The sequence below is a fragment of the Oncorhynchus clarkii genome, chromosome 16 (genome assembly GCF_045791955.1).
Source record: "Oncorhynchus clarkii lewisi isolate Uvic-CL-2024 chromosome 16, UVic_Ocla_1.0, whole genome shotgun sequence".
Lineage (NCBI taxonomy): Eukaryota > Metazoa > Chordata > Actinopteri > Salmoniformes > Salmonidae > Oncorhynchus > Oncorhynchus clarkii.
In genome coordinates, this window is record NC_092162.1 from 20,000,473 (window position 1) to 20,016,098 (window position 15,626).

Consider the following 15,626-nt stretch of genomic DNA (forward strand, 5'->3'; position numbering starts at 1 on the left):
GGATGTCACTGGACAGAGGTTGCTATCCAGGTTTTGGGATAAAACAAAAAGGTGTGATTGAATTTATTCTACCACTGTCTTATTATCTCTGCCTTTAGTCCTATATATATATATATATCACTATCACAGGGCATATGAATTAACAGGTTATAGAACAAACAATGCAATTATCACAACACATAGGTTGTAATATGGCTTATATATTTTTTTGGGGGGGGGTGGGGGCTTGGCTTCCCTAGTGATTTTACTCACACACCAACAACACACTAATACTCAAACAGTCTGACAGTCAAGGATAGAAGTTTGGCAAAACAGTAAACAATCCTTGTTTTGTTTTATTCAGCATTTCACTTTAGTTGTTTTTATATCACTTTCAATCAATAAGATCCACATCATTTTTTTCTGTGGCAATAGCAGGTCCCCAACTAAAATAACCAACCAATAAAAATGTATGATTCCCATATTTAAAAAAAAAAAGAAAAAAAAAAAAGGGATAATTAATTATACAATCAAAATCTTGACACACAGGTCCATGTATGCACACATGCAAATATACATGTGCACCCACACACACACACGTGGATGATTTAGCAGAAATAACATTTGGGGCCTAAGTTCCAATTTATGGTGAATGCACATAAAAGCCAAGACAAGGGGAGGCAGATATTTTCCTTATAATGATCATTCAAAGCGTTAATTTGCACGGGGCAGGATTTAGTATTAATACCATAAAATACAAATGATTTGGCTGTTTTAACATGACTGATTACTTTGAGTAAGGAGGATGCATTACAGAGTTCAGTGTTTCTTTTTCATCAGTCTAATACAATATAGTCACTTCTCTCAACACATTGCTTCCTTCTCAATTCTAATCTGGCAAGCCACAACTACTGCTATTTTGTAGTATTATTATTTTTTACATAAATAAATGTATCTAGATCATTTCACCCACAACTGTAGTATTGTAGCAGAAGCTAATGGAGTGATAAGCATGTATTTTACTGGAACGGTCCCGTAAGAGAGCAGCTTCTGTATTTGGCAAATCAGGTCTGAAAGTCTATCTCAGTGGCTTGGTCAATGGGAAGACAAGTCTTTAGCTTCTGCAGGGGACTTCCTGTGCCCGCTCAGAGTGTCTGTTGCTCGGTTACGTCCTTGCAGCAGGGTCCTCCATAACTTGTGCTCTAAGGCTCGTCTTCACCCCGCCCCCCCGCGATATGGACTGTTTGAATTTGCCATTTTGGTTTCTAACCAGCACCAGACTTTTTAAAGTTTGATATGTTCTTCCAAATTGCTATTACATTTTGAGATTATTTTCCTTAGGAAAGACCACACATTAAAAATAAATCTATCCATTTTCCTGAACACCATGTGGACACTTGGGAAAGTCTTGGGTTTGAAATGTCTCTTCTTGTATATGTATATCCCCATTTAATAAAGCACCCACATATTCGTAGCAGCTCTTGGGGGAATCGTTGCGTTGCGCACAGGGAGGCTACCGCCTTAGCCTGGATTTTGACACCATAAGGCAGAGCGAGCAAAGGTGGTCAGGAGAGGGTGAGAGATATGGTCACGCTCCTCCATTTTGACTGAGATTATTACAGTCAGTCAAGAAGACGTGACTAACTGGGGTAGACTGGAAGAGCAGAGCAAAGAGGAGCAAAGAGGAGAGGGGAGGTTAGGGTATAAATCATGACAAAGTAAAATGTTTCTGTGTTTTGTCTGTCTGGTCTAGTGTGTCTAGGTGCTTGGTCTGGAGGATTGGTCTGGAGATTGGGGTTGAGGGAAAAAGAGGGAAGGCGGGCTCCGGTCAGGACCCTAGTCATTTCTGTCGGGCGAAAGCTCTGTACATGGCAAAGCCTAGGACCGCGACCACTGCTGCTCCTAGCGTCACTCTCAGCCAGAAGGATGTGTTGCTCATGTCGGAGCCGTTCAGGTGTCTGTGGGGGGGAGACAAAGGCGTCAATGAAACCACGTAGAGGTGCAGACATGAAAAAAAGTGACACGATTTTCCAGTTTCTCAACACTGAATCGCGAAACTATAGATTAAATGGTGAGTGAATCACAGAGGGACCAACAGTTTGCCAAATGTGACAATCAAATAACTAATACGTACGGGAACATGGCGGCCCAGGCCAGCTTGGTGTAGATGTTCTTGCTGGTGGAGTCCAGGGACAGGCCGGAGAAGGGGAGTGGCGGAGGCAGTCGGTGTTTGTAGCAGAACTCTGCCGGAGTCATCCCGTGGAGCTGTCTCACCTCGGGGAGGTCCGCTTTGGAGGCCACCATCACACAGGGAATACTGCTGTCCATGTAGTGTTGCTACAGAAAGGAAAGTAGACAGATGTGGATGAAGACAAAATGGGATACGGCGAAGAGAAAGAGGATGTGGGGAAGAAAGAAGGGAGAGAAAAAGAGAAGAGTGAAACATTGAACAGATTGCTGATCATATCTGTGAAAACCAGAGACGCTCTGAAGAGGACATGAGATGCCACACACCTTGTAGATGCTGGCACAGTAGTCGAAGGAGTGGGGGTCGCTGACATCATACATGAGACAGGCTACGTCACACACCGCATCCGACTCCTTTAGGAACTTTGTTTCCACGTCCACCTCGTAGAGCTGCCAGGGGAAGACGACAGATGGGAGGTGAGGCTAACGCACTCTACCAAAGGTCAGGGGTCAGAGTTGAGGTGAAAGTAAAAAGGTACGGAACTCACAATGAGGAACTTCTCCTGGTTGCTAACTTGGACAGTGTTTATGGTGTAGAGGGAAAAGGCACCGGTGGAACGCTCCTCTCTCTGAAACAAACACACAGACTGTTACGCTTATCATTAGTTGTAGCAATGCTAGTAGTTGGGGCTTTCAACATAATTTCTCAGCTCGAACACGTATTGACAAAGCGGAATGGTTTTACAATGAAGAGTTCAATGCATACTACTAGTAACAAAGTACTAAACGGTTCCTCCAGGAATGTGTGATTCTGTATCGCTATTTAGTCTAAATAACAGGTCAACAGTGAGATGATCGTACCGCTGTGTTTCGGCCAAGGAAGGCCTGGAGGAAGGCAGACTTCCCAGTACCCCGTGGCCCGATCACCTTACAAAGGAACACTGACCGCTGAGTCTGGCCCTTCTCCAGGTCCACAGCCTTCTCCCGCGTCACTGCAGAGGAACACACAAGGATAGCGCCAACACAGACACACACACACCGAAATCACAGGGAGTACATACACACGGAGAAACAGACATGTCAGGACAGGGAACCATTGATTAATATGATGGAGCGCTATCAAAGCATTTCAAACATAATCGTATTTCCCCTTGTGGGTAACGCAGGATACATTCTTAATCTGATCTGAGGTGGTAGGACCTCTCCCACATTTATAGCCGCGTGAGCTAAACCTTTTCGACTCTACGGCACAGGCTGAGTGGGTGTGAGACTTACGTCACCCTACCCTAATCCTGCTACCCCATGCAGCCACGCCCTCAGTTTTACACACACAGACACACATACCAACCAGCGTTCCTGAAGCACCCCTGTGGATGCAGGTTTTCGCTTCAAACAATCCACTCGGTTTCACTGGATGATGGGTTGAGGTTAATTTACTAATTGACCAATTGAAGGAATGCGACTACGGCATTATTGGTACCCTCAAATAAATGTGTGAATTTTGTTTAATCATTGCATATAATAACTACACAACACACACTCTGGTAGTCTTCACACCAGTCAAATAGCATATTCAAAGTTGACCTTTCAGAGTCACTGCACATCCTCAGAAGGCATACATGTACTGGATATAATTCTGTCTGTAAGGCCTATAGTGAACCAGATTATAGTTCTAATCCTCCTCTATGTACAGCGAGTGAGGTTTACTGCGGCACTAGGATTATAGGTTCTTGTTAACATACAGTCTATTTTCCTAGAGAGGCTACTTGCAGCAATGTAAAAAAAAAAAGAAAAAAAAAAGAAGATGTGTTGACATGCGTACAGACACAGACCTGTGACTGCAGTGGTTTGGGAGTCCTGCTCAGTGAGAATAGGGTAGCCCAGGTATCCCAAGTACTCTAGACAGCGATGGATATCAAGGTACGCTGAAAGCCTGTATATGGAGAGAAGTCACATTGGTGAAATTGGAGGAGGGAATAGGAACACTCACTGTCCTAACCTAAATCCCCTAACACATTAAATTTGTACTCATGGACCTCCTTACACTGAAATTCTAAACATAAAAACCACCATGGCTGACATACACACAAAGCTACAGTGCCTTATTCAGACCCCTCGACTTATCCCACATTTTATTACATTACAGCCTTACTCTAAAATTGATTAAAAAGTTTTTTTTTCTTCCTCTCATCAATCTACACAAAATATCCCATAATGACAAAGCAAAACAGGTTTTGAAATGTTTGCTAATTTCTAAAAATAAAAAACTTAAATATCACATTGACATAAGTATTCAGACCCTTTACTCAGTACTTTTTGAAGCACCTTTGGCAGCGATTACAGCATCAAGTCTTCTTGGGTATGATGCTACAAAGCTTGGCACACCTGTATTTGGGGAGTTTATCCCATTTTTTATCCCAGATCCTCTCAAGCTCTGTCAAGTTGGATGGGGAGCATTGCTGCACAGCCATTTTCAGGTCTCTCCAGAGATGTTCGATCAGGTTCAAGTCTGGGCTCTGGCTGGGCCACTCAAGCACATTCAGAGACTTGTCTCGAAGCCACTCCTGCATTGTCTTGGCTGTGTGCTTAGGGTCTTTGTCCTGTTGGAAGGTGAACCTCCCCCCCAGTGAGGTCCTGAGCGCTCTGGAGCAGGTTTTCATCAAGGATCTCTGTACTTTGCTCCGTTCTTCTTCCCCTCGATCCTGATTAGTCTCCCAGTCCCTGCCGCTGAAAAACATCCCCACAGCATGTTGCCACCACCATGCTTCACCGTAGGGATGGTGCCTGGTCTCTTCCAGACATGACGTTTGGCATTCAGGCCAAAGAGTTCAATCTTGGTTTCATCAGTCCTTGGTCTGAGAGTCTTTAGGTGCCTTTTGGCAAACTCCAAGCAGGCTGTCATGTGCCTTTTACTGGAGTGGCTTCAGTCTGGCCACACTACCATAAAAGCCTGATTGGTGGAGTGCTGCAGAGCTAGTTGTCCTTCTGGAAGGTTCTACCATCTCCATAGAGGAACTCTAGAGCTCTATCAGAGTGACCATCGGGTTCTTGGTCACCTCTCTGACCAAGAACGTATTTAACCTTTATTTAACGATTCCTCAGTTTGGCCAGCCGGCCAGCTCAAAGAAGAGTCTTGGTGGTTCCAAACTTGGAGGCCACTGTGTTCTTGGGAACCTTCAATGCTGCAGACATTTTTTCATACCCTTCCCCAGATATGTGCCTCGACACAATCCTGTCTCGGAGCTCTACGTTCAATACCTTCAACCCTAATGGCTTGGTTTTTGCTCTGACATGCACTGTCAACTGTGGGACCTTATATAGATAGGTGTGTGCCTTTCCAAATGATCAATTGAATTTACCACAGGTGGACTCCAATCAAGTTGTTGAAACATATCCAGGATGATCAATGGAAACAGAAGCACCTAAGCTCAACTTCAAGTCTCATAGAAAAGGGTCTGAATAGTTACAGTGGGGCAAAAAAGTATTTAGTCAGCCACCAATTGTGCAAGTTCTCCCACTTAAAAATATGAGAGAGGCCTGTAATTTTCATCATAGGCACACTTCAACTATGACAGACAAAATGAGAAAAAAAATCCAGAAAATCACATTGTAGGAGTTATGAATTTATTTGCAAATTATGGTGGAAAATAAGTATTTGGTCACCTACAAACAAGCAAGATTTCTGGCTCTCACAGACCTGTAACATCTTCTTTAAGAGGCTCCTCTGTCCTCCACTCGTTACCTGTACTAATGGCACCTGTTTGAACTTGTTATCAGTATAAAAGACACCTGTCCACAACCTCAAACAGTCACACTCCAAACTCCACTATGGCCAAGACCAAAGAGCTGTCAAAGGACACCAGAAACTAAATTGTAGACCTACACCAGGCTGGGAAGACTGAATCTGCAATAGGTAAGCAGCTTGGTTTGAAGAAATCAACTGTGGGAGCAATTATTAGGAAATGGAAGACATACAAGACCACTGATAATCTCCCTCGATCTGGGGCTCCACGCAAGATCTCACCCTGTGGGGTCAAAATGATCACAAGAACGGTGAGCAAAAATCCCAGAACCACACGGGGGGACCTAGTGAATGACCTGCAGAGAGCTGGGACCAAAGTAACAAAGCCTACCATCAGTAACACACTACGCCGCCAGGGACTCAAATCCTGCAGTGCCAGACGTGTCCCCCTGCTTAAGCCAGTACATGTCCAGGCCCGTCTGAAGTTTGCTAGAGAGCATTTGGATGATCCAGAAGAATATTGGGAGAATGTCATATGGTCAGATGGAACCAAAAGATAACTTTTTGGTAAAAACTCAACTTGTCGTGTTTGGAGGACAAAGAAGGCTGACTTGCATCCAAAGAACACCATACCTACTGTGAAGCATGGGGGTGGAAACGTCATGCTTTGGGGCTGTTTTTCTGCAAAGGGACCAGGACGACTGATCCGTGTAAAAGAAAGAATGAATGGGGCCATGTATCGTGAGATTTTGAGTGAAAACCTCCTTCCATCAGCATGGGCATTGAAGATGAAACGTGGCTGGGTCTTTCAGCATGACAATGATCCCAAACACACTGCCCGGGCAACGAAGGAGTGGCTTCGTAAGAAGCATTTCAAGGTCCTGGAGTGGCCTAGCCAGTCTCCAGATCTCAACCCCATAGAAAATCTTTGGAAGGAGTTGAAAGTCCGTGTTGCCCAGCAACAGACCCAAAACATCACTGCTCTAGAGGAGATCTGCATGGAGGAATGGGCCAAAATACCAGCAACAGTGTGTGAAAACCTTGTGAAGACTTAGAGAAAACGTTTGACCTCTGTCATTGCCAACAAAGGGTATATAACAAAGTATTGAGATAAACTTTTGTTATTGACCAAATACTTATTTTCCACCATAATTTGCAAATAAATTCATTAAAAATCCTACAATGTGATGTTCTGGATTTTATTTTCTCATTTTGTCTGTCATAATTGCAGTGTACCTATGATGAAAATTACAGGCCTCTCTCATCTTTTTAAGTGGGAGAACTTGCACAATTGGTGGCTGACTAAATACTTTTTTGCCCCACTGTGTGTAAATAAGGTATGTTTTTTTATTTGTAATAAATTTGCTAAAATTTCTAACAACCTGTTTTTGCTTTGTCATTATGGGGTATTGTGTGTAGATTTTTTAAACGTATTTAATCCATTTCAGAATACGGCTGTAACGTAACAGAATTGAGGAAAAGTCAAGGGGTCTGAATACTTTCCGAAGGCACTGTACATACCAAGATAGCTTCAAAGCGAACAAGGGTCAATACTCACGTCCATTGACACACGTAGCCATGATTGGAGATGTAACCCTCGTCTGTGGTTGAGACAGCCGTGTACACGTCTGCGCCCCAGGGCATGTAGGGAAACACACTAAAGAGATTCTTGAGCTCCGCGGGAGAGAGGGCAGAGTCCTTATCCTGGTGTAAAAATAAATATTGTTAGAGGGGTAAAACACACCACTAAGCCCTAACAAACTTTCAGCAGCCCTAAAAACAGCCATGCTGTTGGAGTGGGGGTACATTTCAATGCCTAAAATGAACTGGGGGCGTTCTACTTAAAAATGTGTATTCTCTTTCCACTTAAAATATAACCTGCTTAGTGCATTGTTGACAAATAGACAGATGGATATAAATAAATGGACTTCCTGATTGATGCCACTGAGGCGGTCACACACCTCGTCATACTTGTCAAACAGCCTCTGGAGAAACTGGTGACCCAGATGGTTGAGCTCGGTGGTGCAGCCCACGGGCACCCGTAACCTGGCAACAGACAACAAACAGCCATATAAATACCTGGGCTTACCGTACACACACACACACACACACACACACACACACACACACACACACACACACACACACACACACACACACACACGTTACTTGCCTGAGGTTTAGCTAACGGAACGATCTATCGCTCTGGCTTGATAAATGAACATAAATCGTGTAAGGCCAGGATGTTTTCTGGAAAACACTGACTCACCAAAAACCTTTGAGACAATACTCATGCAGTATCATCTTCAATATCACATTACAACATGGGGGAGGTAACCAACTGTCTCTAACACGTCAGGGATTGGGTCAGAAACACAAAGTAGTGGAGCCAAAACACCTACTGTGGGTATAGGTAGTCATCCGTCAGCTCCAGCGAGTCATCGTAACCAAACTTCCTCAGGATGGTCCACGTGGTCTCGTGCCGACCCCTCTGGATGAACAACGTGTTGAGGAAAAGGAAGCCTGGTGATAGAGGATACAATAGAATCATGTCTGTTATGTCGCCATCTTATCACGTCGGCTCCATACTAACTATTGGCGGTACTAGCAACACTGAATTTCACAAGAGGCTAAACCCAACAGGTCCTATATCATCAAAGGCTGAGCCATCTCACTGTCGGGTTCATCCCTCACCGTTCAGGGTAAGGCCGTTGTCCTGCACCCCGTCGCTCGTGTTCTTCCACACCACAGTCTTCACGTCCTCCAGAGCTTGAGAGGCTAGAGGGTTCCCAAAGCACGATTTCTGAGGAACCACACACACACACACACACACACACACACACACACAGAGTTGAATTATACCCGGCTGCTCCAATGGCCATGCCAGTTTTACACCTTGCCTGCAATTTCTCTCTTAAGGATGTACGTGTGGTGCGCGCATGTACACTACCGTTCAAAAGTTTGGGGTCACTTAGAAATGTCCTTGTTTTTGATAGAAAAACACCTTTTTGCCCTGTAACATCAAATTGATCAGAAATACAGTATCAACATTGTTAATGTTGTAAATGACTATTGTAGCTGGAAATGTTTGAATGGAATATCTACATAGGCGTACAGAGGCCCAATATCAGCAACCATCACTCCTGTGTTCCAATGGCACGTTGTGTTACCTAATCCACGTTTATCGTTTTAAAAGGCTAATTGATCATTAGAAAACCCTTTTGCAATTATGTTAGCACAGCTGAAAACTGTTGTTCTAATTAAAGAAGCAATAAAACTGACCTTCTTTAAACTAGTTGAGTATCTGGAGCATCAGCATTTGGGGTTCGATTACAGGCTCAAAATGGCCAGAAACAAAGACCTTTCTTCTGAAACTCATCAGTCTATTCTTGTTCTGAGAAATGAAGGCAATTACATGCGAGAAATTGCCAAGAAACTGAAGATCTCGTACAGCGCTGTGTACTACTCCCTTCACAGAACAGCTCAAACTGGCTCTAACCAGAATAGAAAGAGGAGTGGGAGGCCCCGGTGCACAAGTAAGCAAGAGGACAAGTACATTATTAGTGTGTCTAGTTTGAGATACAGACACCTCATAAGTCCTCAACTGGCGGCTTCATTAAATAGTACCCACAAAACACCAGTCTCAACATCAACTGTGAAGATGCGACTCTGGGATGTTGGCCTTCTAGGCAGAGTTGCTGTGTCCAGTGTCTGTGTTCTTTTGCCCATCTTAATTTTAAAAAATATTGGCCCGTCTGAGATATGGCTTTTTCTTTGCAACTCTGCCTAGAAGGTCAGAATCCCAGAGTCGCCTCTTCACAGTTGACGTTGAGACAGGTGTTTTTTGCGGGTACTATTTAATGAAGCTGCCAGTTGAGGACTTGTGAGGCGCATTTCTGATCAATTTGAAGTTATTTTAATAGACAAAATGTTTTGCTTTTCTTTCAAAAAACAAGGACATTTCTAAGTGACCCCAAACTTGAGTGTATATATTAGTAGTGTATATATTAATAGATTAATTGACGTATGGTGGATAGATTAAAGGATGGATGGGTGAGTGTTATTTGATTCTCACCTGGAAGCAGTTGAGTTCAGTGTCACTGAGGATACGGTCATGGTCCTGGTCTGAGATGCTGAAGACTCGGCTGAGTGCTCGGACACACATGGACTTTAACTGGAAGTAACATCAGCACACAGACACAGTTAACACTCAACAAAGCAAGATTCCGCAATAAAACCAGGTCATTCCAAAGGTATAAAGCGATCCTCAAAATGTCCTCCCTGACCTGTTTGTCTTCCGGGTCGTAGAGCGGGGCGGTGGGGTGGAGCACAGCCTTCTGAGCGTAGTAGAACAGTTCAGAGATGTTCTTCAGGTTCTTGGCAGAACACTTGGAAGAGAAAAGTCAAAACCTCAGGTTTGCCTAATCATAGGTGTGTTCAAACAAAAACAGTTAAACTAAATATTGTTTGCATAAGATTGGTGGGAGTAATTATTGGTGCGAAACCAGGTCCTCATTGCGCTGAGTGAGTGGGGAGGCCGCTGAAGAGAGCAGAGTGAGTTTGAGATGCAAGCCTTACCTCTACACAGGTCTCAATCTCAGAAAACTGGTTCATGATAGGTAGAATGGTCTCCATGGAGCTCCCAGAGCGAAGGTCCGATTTATTCCCCACTAGGATTATGGGAACTCTGTGACATCATAAGGAATGAATTTAAGATCAAAGATATCTAAATGTTCTATGACACAAAAGGCCAAAGAGGCTAGTTCAAGCACAGCACTTTTAGACAAGGACGATGTACACAAGCTTCAAAGCAAATGTCATCGAAACAACAGTATGTACATACTTATTCCCCTTCTCTGCTTCACCATTTACCAAGGGGATCCATTTTGTTCGGATCTGAGAAGTGAGTAGCATAAGAAATTATAGCAAAACACTAATAAAATCTCTCATTTATCATATTGATAGCATGCTGTAGGCTACATTATACAAATGCTTGTTATACCATGCCAAATGCTTCCATATTGGTTTCTCCAAGAAGGAAATGTAAGATCTATAAAAGACAGTGTACATGTGTGAGAGAGGATACCTTGTCTATAGTTTCCTCCTGGGTGACGTCATAGACCACACACACCACGTTGGCCTACAGGAGTTGAGAAATCATGGTTGGAGTGCAAGGTCTTTATCATCAACTAAAGCACGCAATCGAACACATTCTCCAAATGAACTGAAATGATTGTGATTTTGTAAGGTACAGCTGGGAAAGGCTCACTCCAACACATGATTGAATAATGAGGCGAGATCAACTGTTGGTCATCTACAGATGCTTCTCCTGTTCATTAGTGCACTTTGATATCTGTTAGGTTTTGGTTAGAATAGTAAAAAATGCACTATGCATTATGTGGGTTGAATGCTGTAACACAAAATAAAACCATTAAGAAAAGTCCCATGATGGTAGTGACTCCCCATTACAGCGTATCACCTATTAACCGTCAGTTAATAAGTGAGGGCACACAGTGTGTTGTGAATTCTGTAACGAACGAATTGTAATGTTGTTAAAATTGTATAACTGCCTTAATTTTGCCGGACCCCAGGAAGAGTAGCTGCTGCCTTGGCAACACAAAGTTATTCACATTACTTTAATAAAATATTTATGTTGTGTATATTTGTTTTATTTGATCACTATTATTTCATTCCAAGTCATCAGCTTATCTCTTTAGAGCTGCTGCCTATGCTGTCTGAAAGAAATCACTATTTTAGTAGTTTTCATTGTAAATAAGGCATACTTTTATGACTGCTGAATAACAATACCTCGCAAAGCAACTGCTCCCTATGTATCCCCTCTTGATTGCACATTCTTCTATCTCTTACGTGGCAGGCGTAAAAGAAACAGACCAGACAAGTAGCCACGCAATGGATTATGGTGATTGTAGTATGTTATCATGTTTTCTGCGCATCGATCTCACAGGAAAAAAAACAAAAAAATGACTTAACAGACATCAGTCAATTAGTTGTTTAAAAACAGAAAAATAACAGATATTTTGATTAATAGCTTAGCTTTGATTAATACCTGTTCAGCTAGGTGTAGCGTGAAGTTTCCCCTAGACACTGATCTTGGGTCAGTTTAGTATTTCCCCCACTAATGGTTAATGTTAGGATTGAGGGAGGGGAAGCTGATCCTAGATCTGTACCTAGGGGAAACTTCACCCTTGGGCGTTAAGCTAAGGAAGAGGTGGGTCAACACTGAGAACTAGCCTTACCTTGATAATCTCCTCTCTGAGGACCTCATCAGTCTGTTCCGTTTCTGTAGGGCCAAAACAATGCACTCAATTTAATCAACTGATAACCAGTTGATAACAGTTACAGCACCTCATCAGCAGCAGCACTGAATTGGACTGATAAGCAAGCAATTACACTTAACCAGCCATTCTGTTAGCTTGCAGACAAGACTTTCTGGCAGCTAGGAAGATATCCGGTCTTCATAGAAACGCACAGGCACATACACAGACTATAGCGAGAGAGTTGTACTAGGCCACTGAGTGAGCAGCACCTCACCTGAGTAGTCCACTATGTGTGTGGGCACCTTCTCTGGAGTGACATCGGCAGGGATAGTGATCTCCTCAGCTCGGAGGGGCACCTAAGGGGGATTACACAGATTCAACAGTCTGACAGAGGGACTCCATTAACCTTTAATTATCTTGGAACTGACAGGCTGAAATTAACTTCATGGTTAGAGTGTGAGGAGTGTTTAGGCATTACACTGTCTGAGACTGGGATAATAACTTGGAAATGTCCTCTTTTTTGGATAAGGTGAGGAGAAGTGGCATATTATGAGTCATTATCTCCCCTGTAACTATTCCCCAGGTCGTTGCTGTAAATGAGAACGTGTTCTCAGTCAACTTACCTGGTAAAATAACGGATAGAAAATAAATACAAAGAAAATATTACAATAACGAGTGCTTATAAATGCAAAGTAAAGAGGACGAGTGGAGGTTTATTTTCCCTACCAATCACACTTTCACAGTTGAATAGAGCCACCCTCTGTGTGCTGTGGTGTAGATAGCAGACAGTGTGTATGCAAACTTTGAATGTACCAAGTCAATGAGAATGCTGCTTTTGTACGGTGTAGCAGTAGCCAGTGGATACATATTTTATAAATAAGCTGACTATTTAGTCATCAACGTAGTGTTTGCATTCGGTGGGTATAATTTGTTAGACGTGTCAGCACTGCAGACAAAACTGAGAAATAAACCAGTGGGAATGTACAGTCATAGCTACACTTACATGCTCAGGAAACTCCTCCCCAACCAATGACATGATGAGTGATGTTTTGCCCACCTTGGCTGTTGACAGAGGGGCGAAAAGTGGAACGAGACATGATTGAAAAAGGAGGAAAATGAAACCTGGAAGAAGAGTATTTCTGGACTGCAAAACACACTTCACCTTGAGGTCATACCCTCAGGTAAATAGATCACATTCTCCAGCTCATAAGTAGCCAGAGCTGGATTACATGGGGGGCTAATACTTAAGCTGAACTATAACTAAGTCCTAAATCTAAATGTAGTCTAAGTTTATTATAACTAGCTAGTTAAATGTCTTTCTTTTATTAACCACAGAGTACGGCCTGATAAGGGGTTCTCACTGACATTCTCTTGTTGAGTTGCCATGAATAGGTCTGTTCATGAATAGCCTATTCAAATAGAGGGGCAAACAAAGTAGCTAAAGTTACAATGCAGCTAGGTATACAAAGATAATTATTAGGAAAATACTTGGTGGTAGTTACTTTTTTGCTAACTAGCTAGAATATATATATGTTTTTTCCTCAACAACCAACCACCAATATTGTCAGCAAAACGTGTCAAATAAGAAACATCCTCTTTAGCACACTTGGTGGCAAGGTTTCTAAGTTGGTTTGCTAGCTAACGCATGAGAAAAGATTTTGACAGTTAACTAGCTAGCTAAATACCTAGCTACTAACTTCTACCTAGCTACTAACTTGGCTAGCTAACGTAGGGCTAGTACTGTAAGTGCATGTGCAAAACAACACGTAACGTTACTGACTAACGTTAGTACTGTCAGATTTGGTGCTGTCTAACTCGCTAATGTTAGACTAGCTATGTTATGTAGCTAAAACATAATGATGTGGTGGCTGCCAATGCTATAACATTGGGTAATTAGCTAGTAATTCACGGGGGGGGGGGTCCAGATTTATAGAAAACTGCAGGTTTCCATCAGGCAGTCTGTAGCTAACAACAAGGCGTTAGCTGTACAGTAGCTAACTAACGTTAGCGCGCTGAATATATGCGTGTCAATATTAAAACAGGATTTACTTACGTTCCCCCAATAACAGTATCCTGACATCTCGTTTCATGTTTCGCTCCCTTTTCCAATGAGTGTACTCTGCTGGGTCTTATGCGTCTAAATTATTTTGACTTTTTAACCGCAGTTCAGGTAGCTAGCTACCTCTCGGACCCATTCCAGCTAGCTAGTAGCTCCAGTTAGCTAGCAGCGCCCAAGGAGAAATCTAGTGGCTTCCGGTTCAAGAGAGCCAAAAATAGCGCCCACTGTCGTCGGTAGAGTGGGCGAACTTGTAGCTACTGTAACAATATCATGTGTACCAACAGTAAGTTAGAGGTTTTAAGAATGTCCTCTCTATAAGCCTGAGGCAAAAAAAGAAAAAGCAAACAACCAATTTATTGACTCCACAATGTCAGATTTCATTTTCCAATTTTCCCAATACTTAAATGAAATCAAAGTTTATTTGTCACGTGCGCCGAATACAACAAGGGTAGACCTTACAGTCAAATGCTTACTTACATGCTCTAACCAATCAGCCTGGAGGATAAAAGTCAGATGCTGTATTATACATTTCAAAATTGGTAATCAGTATTGGTAGTATGTTTATTGGTCTTACCAAACCCTCTTTAATGTAACCTAAGTGTTGTGGGCCATGGCGGCTATCACGTTACTTTAAATAACAATCATATCATCTGCACATTGTCGAACTAATCAAAGATTGGTCACTGTTCAAATGTATGGTCCAGGTCTCCAGGGAGCCAACTAGACCATTTCATATACGTAGGCACAGGCTAAAGTTATGCACATCATATAAAAAGGTTAAACAAAATCTGACAGATTGAAACCAATTGAAATATTTCACTTTGCAATTTAATGTTATATCTATGTTGTAATACATGTATGTATTTTGGGGGGTTCAGACTATATCCACAACTTTATCTTGAGCCATTATAGGTCAGGGTTGCCTCTAGTAAAAGCACAAGAAAGTAAATCAAATATTAATATTGGCATGAGAATCTTAGAACCAAAACAATGACCATCTTTGTGACAATTGAAATACACCAATAAAATGCCAAACATACAGAATGGTGTATTTAAAATATATATATATATAATTAACCTTTATTTAACTAGGCAAGACAGAATGGTGAATAATGACAAATTATTGGCAGACTATTGATAACATTAATGAATGTGTTCTAGTGCATGAAATTGCAGGAAAAAAAACATTGATTTAAGTTGAGGTTAAAATGCTGTTGCGACCGGTGACCTCCATTGCGTTTCGTGGCTGATAGAGCGACACCACAGGCCTTAAGCAGGGATAGGACCACACTGGCCAGCACCACAGAAATTCCAACCCACCCGCATCACCTGGCCAAACAGTCAAACACAGAACGTCTAAACATGGATACTCAACTCACAT

At 42.4% G+C, this 15,626-nt stretch overlaps 1 protein-coding gene across 2 annotated transcripts; it reads right to left on the reverse strand.

Annotated features, from left to right (window-relative positions):
- Nucleotides 1–285: 285 nt before the first annotated feature.
- LOC139368156 (ras homolog family member T2) lies at nucleotides 286–14,467 on the reverse strand. Of its 2 annotated transcripts, XM_071106757.1 has the most exons (20): nucleotides 14,240–14,411; nucleotides 13,190–13,248; nucleotides 12,461–12,542; nucleotides 12,166–12,209; nucleotides 11,717–11,771; nucleotides 10,995–11,048; nucleotides 10,752–10,804; nucleotides 10,487–10,595; nucleotides 10,195–10,296; nucleotides 9,984–10,082; nucleotides 8,603–8,711; nucleotides 8,311–8,431; nucleotides 7,870–7,954; nucleotides 7,467–7,612; nucleotides 3,999–4,099; nucleotides 3,028–3,158; nucleotides 2,715–2,795; nucleotides 2,494–2,616; nucleotides 2,114–2,316; nucleotides 297–1,937 (listed from the first exon to the last, which is right to left on the reverse strand). In XM_071106757.1, the coding sequence occupies exons 4-20, from the start codon at nucleotides 12,192–12,194 to the stop codon at nucleotides 1,820–1,822; spliced, it is 1,719 nt and encodes a 572-aa protein (XP_070962858.1). In that variant the 5' UTR covers nucleotides 12,195–12,209; nucleotides 12,461–12,542; nucleotides 13,190–13,248; nucleotides 14,240–14,411; the 3' UTR covers nucleotides 297–1,819. The 2 variants fall into 2 exon arrangements, with proteins under 2 accessions (XP_070962856.1, XP_070962858.1); XM_071106755.1 differs by lacking the exon at nucleotides 11,717–11,771 and having other exon boundaries at nucleotides 286–1,937; nucleotides 14,240–14,467.
- Nucleotides 14,468–15,626: the final 1,159 nt, after the last annotated feature.